The 22,657-nt window shown below is 35.6% G+C and overlaps 2 protein-coding genes across 3 annotated transcripts in view; both read right to left on the bottom strand.

Moving 5' to 3' along the window:
* Window positions 1-292: 292 nt before the first annotated feature.
* Window positions 293-5,589, bottom strand: efhc1 (EF-hand domain (C-terminal) containing 1). Its single transcript, XM_059497886.1, has 10 exons — window positions 5,394-5,589; window positions 4,891-5,115; window positions 4,374-4,661; window positions 4,136-4,288; window positions 3,843-4,035; window positions 2,990-3,210; window positions 2,048-2,188; window positions 1,392-1,605; window positions 1,163-1,315; window positions 293-516 (listed from the first exon to the last, which is right to left on the bottom strand). Exons 1-10 carry the CDS (start codon window positions 5,454-5,456, stop codon window positions 479-481), a joined length of 1,689 nt encoding a protein of 562 aa, XP_059353869.1. The 5' UTR covers window positions 5,457-5,589; the 3' UTR covers window positions 293-478.
* A 1,835-nt stretch (window positions 5,590-7,424) lies between these two features.
* The window catches only part of LOC132091776 (protein eva-1 homolog A-like), a 37,417-nt gene continuing 22,184 nt past the window's right edge, over window positions 7,425-22,657 (bottom strand). The window contains exons 5-8 of one of the 2 annotated variants that reach the window (XM_059497884.1): window positions 22,244-22,387; window positions 10,366-10,506; window positions 8,629-8,778; window positions 7,425-8,469 (exon numbers count right to left, since the gene is read on the bottom strand). In XM_059497884.1, the coding sequence (XP_059353867.1) occupies window positions 8,093-8,469; window positions 8,629-8,778; window positions 10,366-10,506; window positions 22,244-22,387 (812 nt within the window). In that variant the 3' untranslated portion in view covers window positions 7,425-8,092. Of the gene's footprint in view, window positions 8,470-8,628; window positions 8,779-10,365; window positions 10,507-17,070; window positions 17,306-22,243; window positions 22,388-22,657 lie in introns of those variants that run through there. The other variant, XM_059497885.1, reaches the window with a different exon arrangement.

Raw genomic sequence — 22,657 nt, 5'->3', positions numbered from 1 at the left:
AAAATATTTTTGGAAATTTCTTTTAAACGGTCATTTTATTTTCACATTCTTCTAAATGACTAACTTGTAAGCATCTTCGCGTTTATGCATCGGGCATCTGATGAATATACACACATTCAGAAAATTCTCCAGTTCAAGGTTTTTCATTTGTTGTATTGCACAAGGCATCCTTATGTAGGATAATATCTAATCAGACATCTAAACCTGTAATTTTACACACACAAGAAAAAAAAAATCCTAGGAATGTTTCGGTAGTTAATGTTTCCAGATTTGCATGTAGGACCATAAATTTTACCTTAATATTTATTCTTTTTTTCCCAGCCTTAATGTTCATAAGCAAAAGATAGTTATGCTCTTTATTGCACATTAACACCACAATACATTAACAATCTCAACGTCAAAAAGAACAAACACGAAAGAAAAAAAAAAGTATTTATGTTGGTCTCTTGTGATGATGGGAAGCATTATAGAGCAGATCTCAGTTCTGGAGGACGACCGCAGCTCCATCAGTCTCAGCTGTGAAGACAAGCATTCAATATCAGCCACAGAAACAGAATCATGAATAGTCCGTTTCCCAGGATCTTGGTTATGCAACTGAAAGGCTGTGCACTTAAAATAAAAAATCCAACCCATACAGCATTTTTTTTTTTCTGGACAAAATATATTTTAAATATATGGTGTGAGTTCAATGAAAAAAAAATGTATACCAAAATATATTTTCAAATGTGTTTCAGGGGAAAGAAAAAACTTTTCCAATCTTACAGTAGCCTACATTAAATGCAAACATGGATGGATATTTTATATTTATTTCAATATTTATATATTTAAAATACACTTCCAAAAATCTATTGGTAGAATAAAAAATATTTCCATATATTTTGAAATATATTTTTTAGCAAATATATTTCTAAAAATGTATTTAACAATATACAGTTTGCCATATGGCGAAATCAGGCTATTCTTAGTGATGCCTTGAAAGATCAATTTTAGATTCCCCCAAAGAATCTTTTGTGAACAGTACTTAAGATAAAAATATTTGAATGCTCTAAAGAACCTTTTATTGTTAAAGGCTCTTCATGGAACCATCAAAGCCGATACAGAACCTTTATCTTTATGGTTGTAGGTTGCATAGATCACACCCAAACAAACCTTCATGTTTTACCTTCATGTTGTTCCTCCTGGTCTGAGGTTTTACTGACCCCGAACTTCTGCCTCAGTGAAGAGAGTGTGTGTTCAGGGATGTGATGGGACAGTGACTCCAGATAACTCAACACGTAACGATCAGCATCCATCAGGACAAACCGATGGCCAAACACTGCAGAGAAAGAACAGAACAGCATGAGAAAACAAGAGAGGGATGATTCCCAGGATGTGATGTCACTGCTCAATACCCTCCACAGTCGCTCCAATATAGAAGTCTGCAGGTCCGAAGTATTCTGGGTTTTCCACAGAGCTTCCTGGTTTTGGGACACGAGTTTTCTCTAGGAATTTTCCTCCAATGATGCCGGAATTACGTGTTGATCTCTCAAAGACGCTGATCATGTCATCAGACAGGTAGTAAGACAGAATGAAGCGTCTGCCCTCATCCAGGGGATTCTGGGAATCCTGTGGCAGACGAGAATGTTGTAAGGACGAATGTAGAGTCATTGCAGAATAAACCGACATTGTGAATAGAACTGGATATGAGCTGAAGCTACTTACTACATAAACGAATACACAAACATTTTTATTTTTTTTATTTTACTTGTATATTATCTCAAATTAAATAAAGAAGAGTTCATTACATGTACAAAGCAATAAAGCTGTGCAGGGATGATGTATTATATAGGCCAAAACTCAGAAATGAGTTCAAATTCTACCACATCGATTGAATTGGTTTTGATGAAATGTAATACGAGACATGAAAGTAGCACTGGTTTGGTGTGGAAGAGTGACGGCACCCGCAACTGACCAATCAGAATGGAGTAATCCAGATACTGTTTACTTGCTTGCGTTGTTGTAGCACAATATTCAGTAAAGGAATGATCCAAATGAGCTGTACTCTCACCAGCCGTGCCATGTAACGCAGGACTTTGTTGTCGTTCTCCAGCAGTTTGATCACGTCTTTCTTGGGCGGTTCAGGAATCAGGGACAGACAGTTCTGTAACGAGTCCTCCAGCGAACCGAAGCCATTATACGGCGGAATCACCTGCGTGACAGGTTCAGAAAACACATGGACAGACCGAATATCTGGATGAACAGATAGAAGGAAGGGAACATTTACACATCATATACCTCACAAACAGGCGGCTTGGAAAATATAGGGCTCCTCAAACATGGTACAAAATAGGCTTTTTTGTTTTTTTCTTCAGTAAATCAAAAATGAGGTTGTAGAGAAAACATCGGTTTTATATTTTATGTAAGTTTTGCCATTTTTCCAGCCCTGTTAGCGACATTTGAAACGTTTTGTTATTTTCTAGAACATAAATGATATTATTAAAAATAAAAATTTATTAACATTTAAAATGTAACAATTATATAAGGCTTGCCATTTTTTACTATCCTGTTATTGACATTTGGAAAATGTGTTGCTTTCTAGAAATTAACTTAAAAAACATTAAATAAAATTTGTTATCAACCTTAAAAATAATGTAACATTTATTTCATATAAGGCTTTAAAAAAAATTCAACCCTCTTAATAACATTTGAAAGATTTAGTTATTTTCTAGAAATTACAAAAATATTAAATAATACAATTTGTTATTAACATTGAAATTTTAAGATTAATTTTATAAGGCTTGCAATAATTTCTAACCCTGTGTGTAACTTTTTTTTATTTTCTAGAAATGTATTTTCTAGATTGCTAATGAATCATTCAGACCATCACTTGTGGAAAGTGGAAGATTGATCATATAAAATGAAAAAAAAAAATAATAATTTTCCTGTGAAGAGAAAACATTTTTACTAAGATGCGATGTGATATTAGCCAAATCAAGAGTGAGTCTCTGACCTTCGTGATGTCTTGCTGTGTTCTGGTGTCTACAGTAAGTGGTTTGAGCAGGATGTCGGGGTGATTCTGTTCATAGTATTTCCGGGTGAAGTCGTCACAGTCATAGAGCAGGAAGCGCCTCCCCATCAGCGTGACCTCCTCACCGACCCTGAAGTCTCGAGGAGAGAAATACTCCTCCACGTCTTGAGGAGAAACTTCCAGAACACAGCTGGGGAATGGCTCTGCGTCGAGAAGAAGAGAGGATTTGGCATTAATCTATTGATTATGTCCTTTGATTGAGACCAAATGGAATATAAATGTAGGCTATGGGGATCCAAACCTGCAAAAATTTAAAATAAAGAAATATAATTACAAGAAAATAAGTAAAGGAATAAACAAATTGCTAAAGCAAATACAATTAATCCTGAATTCGTTTTTGTATAACTTTTTCCTCCTTTATTCATGATTTTGTTAATTTATTTTTAACTGTGCAGTCTTTTATATTTTTTCATTGATTATTTTATTTTCATGAATGTACTTATTTATGGATGCAAAATTAGTCAAAATGTGATATAGCTCAGTGGCATTATCAAAAAGACTTAATTTAATTAAAATAAATAGATTAAAATATAGTCAAGCCATAAACATTGGTAACTTGTGGTGTAAGATAATAATATTTTATCAAATAGATTAAAATATTTGCAATACATTTTTGGCCAAGTTGTGCAGCCATAAAATAAAATAAAATACAAATTTCCCATCAAAGGGGTTTGGCTGACAAAATTTGGGATCCACTGATTTAGTTTGTCCAAGCTCCTGTTAACATAAAAAGCACCAAAACTAAAGCAGGTTTGTCTCGGTGTTGAAATCTTACCGCAGGTTGATTTGATGTGTTTGGGAACCTTCTGTCTGTGGAGCAGCACTGGGAACGGGTCCCGGCCGCTGTTGGCCTCGTGATGTTCGCAGATGTCAACCGAATCGTCCACCAGATAGTAATGCAGCATTACAGGCCGTTTCTCCCCGTAGAGAGAGTCCGAGTCATCCCAGAGTGCATAGAAACGCAGCACCTGGAGACAGCAGAGAAATGACCAGGGAAAGACTTTAAATGCATTCATTTGTGTATGTGTGTGTGTGTGTGTGTGTGTGTGTGTGTGTGTGTGTGTTTACCTGTCGATCCAGGGCGAGGAAGCGCTCCAGCTGATGATTGTGGTCGTAAGGTGTGATGTGGGTTTGTTGAGCCTGAACTCTCCGGATGGTGTACGGATCATTGGGAATAGACTCTGACTCATTTAGTTCTATTCCCTGACTCTCCATGAAGTCCTACACACACACACACACACACACACACACATCAAACCAAACCCATCAGAAGCAGCAGTCTAGTAGAATCAGTGTGTGTGTGTACCTGTGTGAAGGCATCGCAGTGTGTTATCCTGTAGGCCGTTCCAAACAAGCTCATGTCTATCCGCACGTTGAGGTCTTTCCAGTGGTACAGATCTCCGCGCTGGTTTTTGGGCAGCCTCTGACGTTTGATCAGCTTTCCCTGAGGAATTCCAGAGTTTTCCACCGGAGGCTCGGTCACACACATGCTGTCGTCCTCCAGGTGATAATAAATCACCACCGGACGAATGCGGAAGTGCTCATCCGGGGAGTGCAACACTTCCTGCCGAAAGTAACCATAGAAACGCAGCACCTGAAGGTCAAAGGGTAAAGGTGAGAGGATGGTTCTGATTTAATGAGAGAGAGATATCGATAAAGAGACAGATTGAATGGTAGAATGATAGAACGATGGATCGATAGATAGATAGATAGAATATTAGATAGAGACAGAATGATAGATTGATGGATAGACAGAAAATACTTGAATATACAGAATGCTAGATCAATGGATATACAGACAGACGACAGACAGATAGTGTCACCTTCTTGTCGTAAGCAGCGTGGGCCGGTATGAAGCTGAGCGGCGGGGGTCGGTGTGTGTCGGTCCCGTAGGTCAGGTTCGGGATGTCTCTGATCAGCTGGTTCCTCTCGCTGTGATTGATGTTCACCGACAGCAGCGGATCTTGTCCTGTACCGACCGCGGGCCGCCGGGGCAGAGAGTAACCGTTCTTAAAATCCAGAGTCTGAGCTCTGTGGAAAGCGGATTTCTGGATGACAGCACAGAAATCACGAAATTATGGATCAATATACAATAGCCTTTAATTATATTTGATAATCTGTAAAATATATAGATTTGAAGAATGAATAAAAGAAAAACAAATGAACTAATAATTTGTTAATTCACAACAAAAATCTTAAATGTGTCTTAAAAAGCATTTATGAAGGTTTCATAATGCAGCTCAAAAAACAAAACAAAAAACAAACAAAAAAGAACAAGAAAAAAAGAAAAGAACAAGGCCTAACGTTACAGGTTAAGGTTTCTCACCGTTAAATCCCGAAATGAGTTTCCTGGCAGGAAAGGAAGCCCGTGTCTAGTATTTATTGACATTATGGCTTTTAAATCTAATCTAGCTTTACATTAATTAAAGATATAAGTAAATAAAATAAGTGAAGTTGTTCTCTCGTGGGACTGCTGTGCTTCCCTGAGGAGGTTCATTTATAACGGTCTCCGCGGAGACCACAAACACTGGCGGTTGTCATGGTGATGTAAACAATTCCTTTCACGTGGCTCAATCATCAACAGGCGGCGCTACACGTTCAATTCATTCAATGCAGTTTATTTAATGCTCCATAACAACCAAAACAAAACCTCCCACAGGTCCTGCTGCTCTGTACACAAGGCTGATATTACTATAAAACCATGCTGAAATATTAGTGGAAAACAAAACAAGTCTGAGAGAGTGCTTACAACACAAACATCCTGCTGCTTTACAACATTGAAGAGCTCAAAAACAAACATCCACATGCATTACAATGTAAAAAACAAAACAAAAAAAACGTAACACATATTAAAGGATCTCTGTGTGGCAATGGGCTCTTAAAAATGAAGGTTTCATATAGAGGTAGGAAACTACAAGATAAGCTACTTTCCAAAATAGTCAAACTTTTATGACTGTATATCAGCTTGGCCTATTACATTAAAACTATTTTTTTTTTTTGTTTCTTTTAAGGCTATTATATTAAAGTGGTGCATATTTTTGAAATACTATTTAGAGACCTCTACTTTTAGGCATTGCTTAACAAATTAGTAAGAATGTTAATGGATATAAATAAATCAATACATTTTATGAAATGTTTAAAATATGTCATTAAATGTCTTAAATGTTTTAATGGCCATTTCTATTCCATTTTTCTATTAAAGGTGTGAATTTAGACTAATTTGGGCCATTTTCTTCTTCAAATAATTCCATTAACTTGGCCCCCAAAGTGCTTCCCACTTATTATAGCCACAATTAGTTATATGAAGTGAGTTATTTATGGTTTTGTATCATCAACACTAATTCTGAGCCCTCAATATCATGTAACAGAAACTGAAACACATTAACCACAGTTAGTAATCAGAAAGCACTGCTTAAAGTCATTGAGTGATGAACTGTGTTGGCAGATGTGTCTTGTGTTTAAGGCACAACGCTGATGTCCATCATGATCCTATAAGAACCTCTTTGAGGTCAAAGTTGCATCTACTGTATGCAAGAACGTCTGAATGTGTCTCTCATCCCCTTAAAGAATATAAGATTATACACAGAACACTTGGATTGCATCCCTGAGCAATCAGGCAAGCTTTGCCACAGTATAAAAAAATATTTCATCCAAAAAATAGTGGTATCAAAATTATTTAAATATCAAAATAGATTTCATAAAGGCTGAATGATTTCACAGCATATATATTTTATATATATATATATATATATATATGTGTATATATATATATATATATATATATATATATATATATATATATAAAATATCTCAAAATATTTGGAAGGATAAGTCACCCTTAAAAATGCATGTATGTCATTGCATTTGATAATAAAATACCAAGCTGCATTATTTATTTTTTTCAAAGAAAAGAAGCCTGTTAAGTTTAAAATGATGATAATGAAATTACCTAGTATTAAACAATTGGTAACATTTTACAAAAAGGTCCCATTAATGCATCAACTAACAATGTGCAATACATTTGTTAATGTATTTATTAATCTTTGTTAACTTCAGTTAATACAAACACTGTTTGTACTAAGTTCATGTTTATGGAATGTTTCCAACACAGAAAAAAAGGTAATTTGCAAATTTAATCTCACAATTCTTTGAGAACTGTGAAATATACAATCAGAATTTTGAGATATAAACTCACAATTCTGAGGAGGAAAGTCAAAACTGCAAGAAAAAAACCTTGCAGAATATTCAGAATTGCGAGAAATAAGACCCACTGATCAATATACTGTAATGATAAATTCTCTATTACAGATCAGTGCTATTACCTTTTTTTTGGCCAGTGGTGGAAATGGACTAAACAGATAGAACTTGTATGTATTAGTAAAAACAGAAATGAACTTTAACTGAGATTAATAAATGCTTTAGAAGTATTTTTCATTGTCAGTTCCCGTATAAAAGGAACCTTATTGTAAAGTGAAAGCAAAAAATGCATTGTGCCACTTTGAAATGATGCAGAAAAGTGAAGCTCCAGCATCATTTGCAGCTTAATTTGTTATATTTGCTTCCTAATGCATTCACATTGGGCTATTTTTAAGACCCACTGTACTGTATATGTGTACTGTATATGTCAGATCAAACTGGAGGCACTTAATTTGCACAGTTCTCTTCCTACAGAAGGTGGTCCTCACTGTTTGATAGGCGGAGTGAAGAACCAATCACAGTGCTTAGAGCTTATCACACCTCTCAGAGCTGCCTATAGACTTGTAGAGACAGCTTTCAGCTGAACCACATCTCCCATGAGCCTTAGCTTCAGTAAGGAAAATTAATCTCCAACTTCAAGACATCAAGAAAGAATACTCCCAAATCCAACTTGTCTGAACGCAGCATTTTGACCTTTCACCTCTGTGTATTGAAGTTTACAGATAATCTGTGCCTGAACAAAGAGCTTATTTCCACTGCAAAATACACACTGGGTGATGCCTCTGTTAGTAGCTTCCCGTCTGGATGAGCTCGATCAGAGGCGGTGCTCTAATAGTAGCGATTCAGGCTGCGGGTTCCTGGGACGTCCGGCTGTCCGTTCATCCAGATTTCCCGTATGATGCGCTCTCTCTCCTCCAATCTTTGTGCTCGCTCCAACTCCTCCGCTGACATGAAGACATTAGTGTTGAGCGTGCGCACGAAGCGTCGTTGCCGTCGGGCCGAGAGGTCCGAGCTCGTGTCCCAGTCTGAATCAGAGTCAGAGGTGTTGCTGTCTGGGTCCTCGGGGCTAGGAGGCTTCTTAGCGACGGCTTGACGAGGCTTACAGTCCGTACGACAGGAAATCTGAACCACCAGTGCGAAGAGTGTGAGGAACAGACCCCCACAAATGCCACACATGAAATAAAGCGCACACCGCTCCGGGTGCTCTGGGATGGAGAGAGAAAACAGACAACGAAGTCAAAACGGACCGTTTCTTAAACTTTATATTATGTTCTGGGTCAATTTGAACTTCTGTACAGTAGTCCACATGACAAATTGGAAGTAAATTGGGAATAGCTGTGGGTTGCTCAGTGATGTGGTGTCACCTGTGATGTAGGTGTAGGCCGTCAGCATGCTGCTGATGAGGGCCATGGCTGGTCGGATTACGGTGGAGATGGTTGGGTTCGGATCACGTTCTCCAGACTGATCCGTCTCTTCTAGAAACGGACCAGAACTCCGTCCTCGCGTCGACCTCCCTGCGATTAAATGCATACAAACATCACGCCCTTATGCGAACCAACCTTCATCGTGAGATCTTTACAAAACCGAAAGCTAATACTTTGCCCTAAGCTTCCATGTCTGGCAATAAACAAAAGATTAAGTTAGATTTACATCAATAATTCATCAACAGTTCCTGTATGTGGTGTCAAAGGAAAAGCTCAATCAGAAAGGATTGCGGTGTGGCACGATCAATATGAAATTTTCTACATAAAAGTATACAATATATAGTTATTGTGAATGGAGACGGTGCTGTCTACTACAAAAAGTATAAAAATACATGCACTTTATTCTTATACATTTTTAAATATCAAAGATGTCAAATGTCATTGCTTCTCATTGAGATTGTACCATATTTCAATGTATATACATCCATCATATGATTTCATATTGTACTTTTCCCATCATTTTTGGAGCTTGATGACTGTAAAATCATCTGCTGCTCATATTAATTGTTCCAGGATATTGGTTTCAGTATAATATCTGCTGTGTGCCAGACTCTTACAAAGTCAGAAAAATGAGAAAATAGAGATTTTATTTGACAGTTTTTTAAAACCTGTTTCAGGTTAACACAGAATTGCAAGATATAAACAAAAAGATCTTACTTTTCTAAAGTTTAAATCTCACAATTCCATTTTTTTTTTTACACAGAATAAAAAAAAATTCAAAGTTAATTGCAACTTTTTATCTCACAATTTTGGCTTTTGTACTCACAGGTGGGAATTTGTCAAGTTTGCACTTTTCTTCTCAGAATTCAGATTGTTTTCTTTTCAGAATTGTAGGGTAAAAAAAATCTGAATTGTGAGATAAAAAGTCGCTATTGCCTTTTCTTTATTCCGTGACAGAAACAAGCTTCCAAATGAATGGCACTGCATGGAAGGTTCATTAAAAATTCAAATATTCCACACACTGGAAATGAATAAATAATGTCTTAATTATCTCTTTTGTGTGTGTGTGTGTGAGAACTATTCCTATATTAATATACTGTTTGGCCTAATATACATTCAGGAAAGATACAAAAGGTCATCTAAACAGAGCTCACGTTAAAAGCTTCTTAAACTTTTTTGCTTGTATTTTGCAGATCAGTGTTTCTCATCATTTTCCTGATAAAAGTGATTATTTGAAAGTGAAAGTGAGTGAAAGTGAAGTGACATTCAGCCAAGTATGGTGACCCATACTCAGAATTTGTGCTCTGCATTTAACCCATCCGAAATGCACACACACAGAGCAGTGAACACACACACACACACACACTGTGAACACACACCCGGAGCAGTGGGCAGCCATTTATGCTGCGGCGCCTGGGGAGCAGTTGGGGGTTCGATGCCTTGCTCAAGGGCACCTAAGTCGTGGTATTGAAGGTGGAGAGAGAACTGTACATGCACTCCCCCACCCACAATTCCTGCCGGCCCGGGACTCGAACTCACAACCTTTCGATTGGGAGTCCGACTCTCTAACCATTAGGCCACGACTTCCCGTGATCACACACAGACGACTTCTTGGATGAGGGTAACTGATTCTGCTGAGGGTGTGTGTCAGTCCTTCAATCGCGCATGGTTTCTTACCTGGCGCAGAGTCCGAGGTCAGAGACGGGGTCCCGTCCGGAGGGGCGCTGTCTCCCACCACGTTGGGGTCATGAGGCACCGATGGGGGAGAGGGGAACGATGGATGCCTAGAAACTGACTCCTGCATGAGTTTCTTTGGGACTAAAAAGAAACACATTCAATAATTCAACAAAAATTATACTTCTACTTGAATTACGTTTCTACTCCCTCACACATGCTCACAATGCATTAGAGACAATCAAGAGTCATCCAACATACACACTAAAAACAAGACTGCCTTTGTGCTCTATAAACAGTGAAACAAAAGGAAAATATATTGTGGCAATGATCAGGATCCAAGCAGACTGGAAGAAAGGAGAAAATGACCACAAGCGGCCATATTTGAAAGATAAGATCACTTCAATACTGAGAATACTAGTAAATGTAAACTGCTCTAAATCACAGTTGCGTAGGATTGTTTAAGTTCTGGTGATTTTGTCATTGGTATTTAATTATACACGTGTCCTCAGGAGTTTGTGATGTTTTACTCTCATAAGACACTAATCCATTATCATCATCGCCATACTGCCAAATGATCTGGCAAAAAACTAAACACATTTGATAACTTCTTGTTAGGAGTGAATCTAGAAACATGAAAAATATATTGCATATCGCCCTAAAAGGAGTTTTAAGAATAAAATGGAAATATCATGATCCAAAATGATATTTTGCTGCTCAAACCTCTAAATGGACTGCCAATGGCCCTTCAACAATCCACTAGAGAGGTCTGGCTTACACACACACGCACAAACACACACACACAGTTTCAGTAACACAAAGCATTTGTTTTAGACTCTCTCTGAATAAACATGGCACCAAATTCAGCGTAACCGATTTTGGTTAAACTCTTAAGAGTCTGGAAACAGCCCGAGGACACACACACACACACACTTACTCATCAAAGCTGAAACAGTCACCAGTTACTGATGGCTGGGTTTTAAAACACACACACACACACACACACACACACACTACTCTGAGGGAGGTCAAGTTAAAGACTGACACAATCACTGTGTGTGTGTGTGTGTGTGTGTGAGATTGTAGGGCCCCTGGAGCAATTACAGCCCACTGATTGGGGGTAATTGGAGTCACATGTGAGCTTAGGTATATTTACGTGTGTGTGTGTGTGTGTTAATGTTCAACCATCCATTTTCAATTTTGTACAAAATCCTCAAAAATTGTCAGAGAATAAAAAAAAAAAGAGAGAATAACACATTATTGGCTATGCCATGCCGTTTTCAAAGCACAATGCAAAACTATGACATTCATCCCCTGGCGCTCTTTAATCAGCAGCAGCGCTAAATCCAGAAGCGCGTATACTTACTTGCCGACAACCTGCCAAAATAAAAGCCTGTTGATTTTAAGTTTGAATATGATGAAAACGCTTTTATTTATTTATTTTTTATATACGCTTTTATCCAAAGCGACTTAAAATTGGGGAATACATAAAGCGAGTCAAACAAAGAAAGTAGTAGTAAATATTAGCATTTTATTTTTAAGTTTACTATAAAATAAATGTATTTGTATTTAATACTAAGACTGCCTTTTATTTTTAATAATATTATCACACACTATTTATTTACTATTATTTTATTTAAAAAAAGTAAATAAATAAAGTGCAATAATATTATAACTATTATTAATATTTTTTTATAGTTATATTTAATGGGTCATGCTATATGCAGTGTGAGGACCAAATCAAATCTCCAGGTTCTCTTATGAGAACCAGGCTGAAAAAAAGATGTGCACCCCTGTATACAGTAAATATACATTTTACACACATGTTAGGCAAAGTTGATGCCTAACTGAGACTGTTCAAATTTTTTTTCCATTCCAGTGCATGACACAGACGGACTCGTATGACTGTTGTGCTCTGTATCTTCTACAGAGACTCTCACGAGAACTTCAGCTTTTACATGCAGTTCCACTCATCAATGTAAGTACCAAAACAGTGGACCAATCAGAAGACCTGTCTGAAAACAGTCACTATTTTTGCAAATCTATTCGGAGACAAAAGTCACACAGAAATGACCCTCTTTATGTTTGAAGAGAACCCAGAACAGCACAAGCATATTCTCATCATCAGAGTCAAACTAAACCATTCCAGACCTCAAAACGTGTATGTGTGTGTGTTTTCTCTGGCATAGTACAGCTCTATTATGTGCTGATCCACGCAGAGACACTTAACTCACTGAAGTGTGGCATCCTGGGACAGCTGGAGTCCTTGCTGCTCAAATAAAGACATAATATCTAGACTAATATCTACAGCAGTCTGTGTGTGTGTGTGCTTCTAATATAAGACATCAATGAACAGAACACCAGCCAAACCACACACACACACCCTGTAACACACACTCCTCTAAACCACAGAAAGTGAGATTCAAAATCAGTGTGCAAACAAAGCACAAATAGTAAAAAATCATGGATGAGTGAGTCTCGCCTCTCAGATGCAATGAAAAGAGTCTAAGATAAAAAGTCATGATGAAAATCGCCTATGACTGAAAGAGGTCAGTGTTTTCTGGATATGTAAATGTGTCTTTTGTATTCATTATTAAAGTCATTATTCCACATCAAAGCATTCAAGAGAAACACATTTCCCATGATGCTTCACCAGAAAGGGTTAAAACACACAGCAGGTTTTATGAGCCTTTAAAAATAATCAGGCATTAACATTCAGACTCACGTTTCACTGTATGACCCACATTAGCTTTAGCCGCACGCTGTCTGGCAGGAATGCATTCTGGGAAATGCCTTAATTCCAGCTTGATTCCTGTCACAGAACTGGTTTACTATTCCGTACGAAACAGTCCTAGAAAACTCTGCTTGAGTGCATGCAAACACATCTAAATGAACACAAACTATAGACTCCATTCAAGCTAACTAAAAGCTACTGAGTATTCAACACAAAGACGTGAAGGACATCAAGATGTAAAATATGTTGTGACAGAAGTCAAAGTGCACCAGTCTCATCCCCAAAGTGAACACATACACACTTCAAATTTCTTCAGGCATTTTTAGGGTTAACGTTAGATAAACATTAGATTAAAACAGTTCTGGAAAATTTGGCCTTTATCGATATATTTGTGCTATTTTTCATGTCTTTTCTGTATTAAATAATCACAATTATTTTAAGCTTAAAATAATCAGATCTCATTTCATGCTATCTGTCATGACATTTTCATGTCTCTAATACATAAAAGTATCATATATCTTGTATTTCATCTCAGGCTTTTCACTTAAAATGAAATTGATAAAAATGATAATTTTGCTCTTTGTTTAGATTTTCAAAACTTTAAAAACATTTTACTCTTGTCCCAGATCCTATGTAAAATGTTAAAAGTCATAAAAATATTAAATTTTTAAAGCTTTGGAAATCTAAACAGGGAGTAAAATGTACATAAACCATTCAATTTAAGTGAGAAGCTTGAGATGAAATGTGAAATATGTGATTTTGAGAAGAAAAACCAAGGAAAAAATCACTAATAATGCACTTTATAATAATTATTTAAAAATGTTATATTATTTACATGTATTATTATTATTAATAATTTCATAAACATTTTACATATTTAGCTTTATAACAATTATTTATTTTACATAATTTATATTTTATAATAATTTTCTTTTTTGTGTGTGTAGTCCTACTCAAGCTGTAATTTTGTCAAAAATGTATAAAATATATTTCATTGTGTGTACTTATGATCCATTAATTGCATCAGCAAGACCAAGGAGTCACCATTTTATTCAAAAAAGTTTCAAAAGCCATCCACCGGAAAATGTTATGAAACAACATAATTTGAGACGTGGAGGAAATTGCATTTGATTGATCAAGAATAAAATGTCAGAATTCTTCTGTGACGCACATAAAGGCACTGCTGGACATGGTTAGTAGACAAATTCAATAAAGTGTCCTTTAAAGGACTTTCTAAAAGTGCACAGGGCCAAATGTGCCCAAAACACACACACACACACACACATTCAGAAATGACAGCTCAGTAAAACATCCAAAGAATGTTTTTCTACACACCAGCAGAGACAGAAACAGAGCGAGAGAGAAAGAGAAAATAAGAAAGAGAAATAGTCTTTTCTCTGTGTAGATCCACCTGGTCAAAAACTGAGTCACGTTACAGCATTGTTACAGAACTCAAAGCCTGAAGCGCGCGCGCGCGCGCGCGCACGCACGCACGCACGCACGCACGCACGCACGCACGCACGCACGCACGCACGCACGCACGCACGCACGCACGCACGCACACACACACACACACACACACACACACACACACACACACACACACACACACACACACACACACACACACACACACACACACACACACACACACACACACACACACACACACACACACACACACACACACACACACACACACACACACACACACACACACACACACACACACACACACACACACACAGTGCTGAATCTGTGTTTATGCTGACACAGTGGTCAAACTCACGCTAAGCCAAACACAAGGACTCCTCCCAAACACACACACACAAACACACACACACCACGAGAGCTCTCCAAACCAGCGAGTGTCGTCTTGATTGGCTTGCTTTACATCTTTGTATATAATATGCTAATACAGTTTTTATTCATATTTTGAATTAGCTTTCATTTTTATATTTTCATTTCAAATTGTGAAGGTTTAATAATTTTTATTAGTTTTCAAACGTTTAAATGGTTTTATTAGTTTCAGTTTTAGTTTTAATTATTGTACTTCAGCTTAAACTAAATGTTTTTTTTTCTTTTTAAATGAGAAATCTTGCCTGGGCAGCTAGCTGGAATAAAATAATCCATGGCCAGACTGATCTGCAATAGAAAATAGTCAAAAGTATGATTGTGATTGTGGTAAAGTAGTTCCAAGTTAAAACCGCAGCGTTCAAAGAAAATTCCTCCAGGAAGATTTAAACCAGTGTCTTCCGGTCTACAAATAAAACGCAGAATCTCCAATAAGAGGCATAGAAACAGAAAAACTCAACCTGATGTGTATATCATCCGGTTTTCTTCCAGTAACCGTGTACTAGTTATTTCACTGACTGAATGACTGATTGTCTGTTTGGGACAATTTTAACTCGCTTCAGTGGTTCAAAAATAACTGGCTCTCGCACAAGTCTAAACTAGTTCGGTCTGGTTTATAAATATATAATAAGAGGACTAGTTTATTCCTGAAGTAAATCTTCAAAAATAAAACACACACATTATCAACTGATCATAGAAGCCTTAATTTGTGTGCACTGACTGCAACACAGGCCCTTGTAAAATTAAACAGAAATGAAACACGTGTGAGCTGAAGGTTATAAAAGCGGATTGATCTCATAACACAGACACGGTTCATATCTGTGAGGGAAACGCAAACTCAAAGCATCTGTTTACAGTGAGCAGTTTTAATAAGCGCACACCCGCTGCACTCGCATCTCACATGATTAAAAATAAAGCTGCGAATTCAGACGCTCTGTTCGGTGAAAACCAGTGCCAAACTCTCACTCTGTCCCGACAAATTAGTGTTAACAGGCACGAGTCTGGCCAATAAATCCACATATGCTGCAAATATTCTCTCTGTGTCTCTAAACAGGGCTGAGCGTCTCATGAACACATTCTGTACACACACACACACACGCTGTGGATATTAATGGACTTGAGGGCCATTTAAAGCTCTGAGGCACAGAGAGAAACTATTATAGATGATCATGATACAAATCCACACAATCATAGACAAACACGGTCAGTATAAGCAGATGGATTTAAGTTTAATACGTGTTCTTAACGTGCACCAAGGCTGCATCTGTAAAAAGAGTAATATTTATTACAATTTAAAACAACTGTTTTCTATTTGAATATATTTTAAAATGTAATTTATTCCAGTGATCAAAGCTGTATTTTCAGCATCATTCCTCCAGTCTTCAGTGTCACATGATCCTTCAGAAATCATTCTATGTTGATTTGCTGCTTAAGAAACATTTATTATTATCATTATTATTATTATTATTTATATCAATGTAAAAAAAAAAGTTGTGCTGCTTCATATTTTTGTGGAAACTTTTTTTTTTTTTAGGTTTCTCTGATTAATAGAATGTTTTCAATTATTTCAACTAGAAATAAATATATTTATATGATACATTTATGTATATATAAAATACATTGTAATTTAATGTACAATCTTGCTGAATAAAAACCTTCTTTATAATATATATATCAGAAAGGATTACGGTAAGGGTTTGGTTTAGCCTGTAGTCCTTTAATTAACTTTTTTGAAACATTAAAAGTCCAATAAATGTGGGTCAAAGTGATGTTTACTAAAGCCCAGTAAACATATGCGTGTGTCATGGCTATGAAGCTGGAACACTTTGCTATATGGTTGCTAGGATGTTCTGGGTGGTTGCTAGGTAGTTGTTTAACATAAGAGTCCACCTTCATCATCCATGTCTATAGAAAGACCAGTTTTAGGCACCAAAACACGGGTGCTCGTTTTATGACGGTTGGTTCAAATCAACAACTTCTGTGAGAAACAGTACTGGTGATGCTTCACTGAACATGTCAAATAAAATCATTTGCTCACACACAAACATTCAAACCCTCTCAAACGGTCACGTTATAAAGGTAAACCCCTCAGAGTGAAGAAGAGTCAGAAGCACACTTACGAACACATGATGGAAATCTGTTCCTCACGCTATTTCTGCTGTTTTCTCTTTCTGTCTGTCCTCCGGTCAGCGTCTACCTGTGCTCACGTGTGTTCACAGACGCTCGAGCCATGAAACAAAACTCAGAGAAGCTCCTCAAACTCCAAACACACGGCCGGACTCCTCAAGAGTCTCATGTGACCTCCTGCCTTTCTTCCTTCAGCTCGTGTCTCCTGATTCACGGCTTTCTCTCCGGCGAGAGAGCAGCACTGAGCACCTCCGTGAACATGGATACACACACACACACACACACACACACACAGAGACGGTCGAGAGGGGCTGCAGTTACTCTGGAGGGGGCGTGTAGGTTTGAGTCAGTGTGTGTGAGACAAAGCCAGACTAAAAGCAACAGGAAATGACATTAGAGCTTCATTCAGTGGAGATAGTGGCTTTGGATCTTTGATCTCTCGCTCACTCTGACGTTTCCTTGACTTTAATCCAAAATAGAAAAATACAACCAATGGAAGATTAAAGGGACAGTTCACCTAAATATGAAAAGTCAACTTTACTGTATGTTTTACCAAAACTGTATGACTTTCATTTCATCCTTATAACACAAAATGAGAAAGTTTGAAGAATTGAGTTGGATGCTCTTTTTAATGCAATTACAATAAATGGTGACTGAAGCATTCACAGTTTAAAAAGGACTATAAAACCACTGTAAAACAATAATGTTCATATGATTTGTGCACTATATTTAAGTCTTCTGAAGTCATATGATAATTTTGCGTGAGAAACAGACCAAAATGTAGTTTCTGAAAATCTGGTCTAGCTCGTTTTAAAGATTTCATGAGAGAACAGCACTGTAAGTGTTAACTAAAACTAAATCTAAAACTATATAAAATTAAAAAAAAATAAAATAAATCTTTAATTGAAATAAAGCTGAAATGAAATAAAAATAAAAAATAAAAATAATTAGATAAAAAAATAGTAAATGTCGGCTTGGCAACTAAATGAAATAAAGTAAGTTTAAGTTGAAATACTAACATTATTCAGTCTGAAATAAAAATGAGCTAAAGCTAAACAGAAATATAAAAAATAATAAAAATGGCAAAAGCACAAAATTTAATTCTTGAAACTTAAACTAAAATTAAAATAAAAACTAAAAATATAAAAAATAAAAGCTCACTCAAAATATTAAATACTATAATAGTATAGAAATAATACAAAAATGACACTGTGAATATTATATGAAAAACTTACAAAAATTAAATGAAAGTTAGAAATGTTGCCTTGGCAAATAACTGAAATGAAGTAAATTGTCCTAAAACAAATGCCTAAAATTAGCAAAACTTAAATAAATTAAAGCTTTATTGAATTATTAAAAAAACAAGAATAAAAATGACAAAAGCACATAACAAAATTGCGCAAATGCTAAAATGAAAACTGAAAATATAAAAATAAAAGCTCTTTCAAAATATTAAATACTATATTAAATACAAAATATTACATACTAGTATATAAATAAAGCTAAAATATCATTATGAATATTAACTGAAAATTTTACAAAAACTAAATGAAGATTAAAAATGTTGCCTTGGCAACTAACTAATTAAAGCTAAATAGAAATATAAAAAATGAATAAAAATTACAAAAGCACATAAAATTCCTAAAACAAATGAAAATGAGAAATGAAAATATAAAAATAAAAGATATTAAATACTATAATAGTATGTAAATAATACTAAAATTACACAGTGATTCACAATTCATCATAAGAAGACATTGCATAACTTCAGAAGACTTGTATGATTCATATGGACCACTTTTATGATGCTTTTGAATTCTTCTGATGCTTGAAAGCCTTTGTATATTTTCCAAAGCAACCAATGGATTATCTTAACTTTCTTCATTGCACAGATGAAGATGACCGGTTTTATCATGATATCAACGCAGATTGGGGTAGTGTTGGCGCAGTGGATAAGACACATGCCTTTGGTGTGAGAGACCCGGGTTCGAATCCACTGTGAGACACCAATGTGTCCCTGAGCAAGACACTTAACCCCTAGTCGCTCCAGAGGCGTGCGACCTCTGACATATATAGCAATTGTAAGTCGCTTTGGATAAAAGCGTCAGATAAATGAATAAATGTAAATCATGTAATTTTCAGACCCTAGAAAAATATTAAGGAGGCCAAAAAAGTTCACATGAGAGCCAATCAGTGCGGGACTAAAGCCTGCTGGTTTCCTATTGGCTGATCCGATACGCAGCTATGTAGTCGACCTCTGACCTCACCCACATCCCAACTGACCCACTAAAAGAGCAGCACTTCACATGTTTGCACACATATCCCTCACACTGCCGGTATCCCAGCATGCCATGCTCTCTATAAAACACTGCAGCACATTCAAACAGTAAATAAATCTCTTCAGCTCCTCCAAGTGTCTTGCAACTTTCAAACCATCAAACACAGAAATATTGGAACTGATCTGAGCACGTGCAAACAGCACTGGCACCGTGTGTTTAGATCATACAGCCAATCAAATTCACTGCCTTTTAAGGGCAATGGTATGCTGCAATGGACCAAAACACCTCAGCTCGCTCTCTCGGGTCACATGATCCGACTCGTTTCTGTCCATTTCTCCTGAGCTGAATGCTGTCAGTGGTTTTGAAGACATTAGTCATGCTCATTTAGCTCAAATTCTCTGTCAGTTACACTGATGGAGCCACAAATATGAACCTCATAACCTGTGATCATCCACATTTCATCACAATCTCCACATTTCTCTGTTTTCACTGCTGAAAAATGCTTATACTGTAGCGTTACTCCTACACTTTATGCTTTAATAACTTTACAAATAAAATATAAAAAAAGTATTTTATAAAATAGTATTTAGTATATGATATAGTATATTTATTATGTATCATATAATATAGTATATTGCATAATTGTATTTTTTTACTCATAAATATATTAATGTATTATTTATTTATAATATATTTAAACACACACACACAAACATATATATATATATATATATATATATATATATATATATATATATATATATATATATATATATATATATTCATTTATAAGTAAATACAATAAACAATTTAATTAATTTTGAAATAATTAAATAAAATGTATAACATCATAAAGCGTTGTGTTTTTATGATTTATTTAATGGCTAAAATAACAGAAATACACTAAAAAAGATTTGATTCATATGTTAATTATTCTAAATAAATATTTTATGAATAAATAAATATAATATTTTTCAAAAGCTTTGGCTCCTCAAGGGATGCTTGGTGTTTTATCAGATTTCTGGGAGAGGAAATAGTTAGTTTGAGTACAAGGAAAGTTTGGGTCGGGCCTAACTGACATTCAATCACCTACAAAAAACCACTTACATTCATCTGATTTGAAGCATTAACACACGCAAACTCACGACACACAGAGAGCTGAGAAACTAGTTTTTATCTTACTGTAACATCCTAACCGTCGAAAAACTAGATTCCATGATGGTATGTTTGATCAACCTGATTAAATCATCACATAGGAACACACGAGTTTAGGGTTACATCTGAAAACCGTCCCAGCTGATCTCTGCTCTTAAACAAACACACTCTCTTCTGTCTGTTTACGACGAACCACACACTTCCTAAACACCTTACTATGATTGCAATAAGACAGAAACACTAGACTTCACAGTCTGGGACATATATTTGGAAAGACAGATAAACTGTTCTGATGTCTGGTGTGTGTTTTGAACTTTGAAAGAAATCCTGAAACCCTGCAGAACGATCAACACACACAGTATTACTGCAACTGATAATACAGACACACATTATAGCTCAATCAATAGTGAGGGTAAGTGATCTGAACAAATCTCTTAAGTTATAAACTAGAGTTCAAATAGAGTTTTTAGCTGATTTCTGTACATGCATACTAATACCAAACACACACACACACACACACACTCACACAAGAAATCATGAATTGTCCAGCTGTAAAGGTTCAGAATGAGTGATCGCTGCCCTCTAGTGTTTAAACATGATATAAATATAAAATATAAAATATAAAATATAAAATATAAAATATAAAACGTAAAACGTAAAATGTAAAATGTAAAATATAAAATCATATTCAGCTAACACAGAGCAGGTCATTTAAGAATAACTTGTATTTGAGTGATTCTAAAAAAAACGTTGCAATGTAGCTCAGAAAATGAGTTTTGAGCTCATTTTAATCCAACATTTTTCTCTTTTTCCTTATAGAATATTTTCTGTAATAAAAATGTAACACGAGTGGAATTTTCATAATTTAGGGCAGATTACAAAAAACATTAAAGGCTGTCAGATATTTGTAATTTGAGGGAAATTTGACAGAAAACAGGCCGATGATCTCTTTCTGATTGTTAAAGACAATATGACACCAAATCATTGAAAATGTTAATAACAATAAATTTAAACTATAAGTTATTTTTATTTTATAATATACATTTATTCATTTATTTATTAATTAATCATTAGCATAGGAGTAAACAATACTTTCAGTGTTTTGTTATTTTAACCATTAAATAAATAATTAAAAGCTAAACGAAAAAGCTTTATGATTTTATACATTTTAAATATGTTTTGATCTACTTTTAAAATAATTAAATGTATTTATTTTTTTAAAGATATGAGTAAACAATACATTGTGTTTTCGGTTATTAAATAAATTATTAACAGCAACAAACAAAAAGCTTTATGATTTTAGAATTTTTATTTAAATATTTTTGATTAATTAAAAGATAAAGAAATAAAGAATTTTAACTTTTTTAATTGTAATTAAGATTTAGATTTGTTTTATAATATATTATCATAATTATTTATTATTTTATTTTACAATACTTTCAGCAAGTTTTTGTTGCTTTATTTATACAATAATTATTTATTAACAAATAACATGAGCAAACAATACTTCTATTACTAAAAAGTAAATATACTTCTAAAAAGTAAATCTTTTTTTTCTAATGCCAAATCAGTTAAGCAATCAAAAATATGTCCATCATTTTATAAAAACATTTTTATATTTTATTTTTAATTATGACTGCTCAGACATGGTTTGCAGCAACAAAAGTGAGCGGTTTCTCAGTGTAGTGTAGTTATTAATGGGAATGAAGGTGTGTGAAGGTGTGTAACTCACCACAGGTGTGGATGACACTGAGGTATTTGCGGGTGCCGTGGTAACAGGGGTCACCAAACTCTTGTGTCGAGGCGCGGACCACACAGGAGCGTTTCCCCTGGCAACGTGATGTCATCACCTGCAGAGCCACATCTGACGAGCAGTCTGGAATCACATGACACGTCAGGTGAGAGTTCAGCACACACACACACACACTCACACAGACTTTTACTGTCTATATATAAGCTAATTATAATGACTGACATGACTGATTGTTCCAAACTGCATTTGTCACTTCCAGACACAATTTTGCCAGCAAATTATAGCCAAGTATGAACCAGTTATTGAACACTAGTTATTTTCACGTTGCATCGCAACATCTAAAGGCTGTCTACACTGTCTACAAATCATGTGCACTTTGTCTCAGTACATTAT

This window comes from Carassius carassius, chromosome 18 (genome assembly GCF_963082965.1).
Source record: "Carassius carassius chromosome 18, fCarCar2.1, whole genome shotgun sequence".
Classification (NCBI taxonomy): domain Eukaryota; kingdom Metazoa; phylum Chordata; class Actinopteri; order Cypriniformes; family Cyprinidae; genus Carassius; species Carassius carassius.
Note: the sequence above shows the minus strand (reverse complement) of the source record. Positions and strands in the feature narration are given on the sequence as shown.

Bases quoted from the DNA above. Each gene is read 5' to 3' on its own strand.
- efhc1 (XM_059497886.1), bottom strand. From the start codon at position 5,456: ATGTCAATAAATACTAGACACGGGCTTCCTTTCCTGCCAGGAAACTCA. The intron at 4,036-4,135 runs GTAAACACACAC...TGCTGTCTCCAG, and splicing joins TCCTCGCCCTGGATCGACAG to GTGCTGCGTTTCTATGCACT. The intron at 1,316-1,391 runs GTATTGAGCAGT...CTTTCTCTGCAG, and splicing joins TATTGGAGCGACTGTGGAGG to TGTTTGGCCATCGGTTTGTC.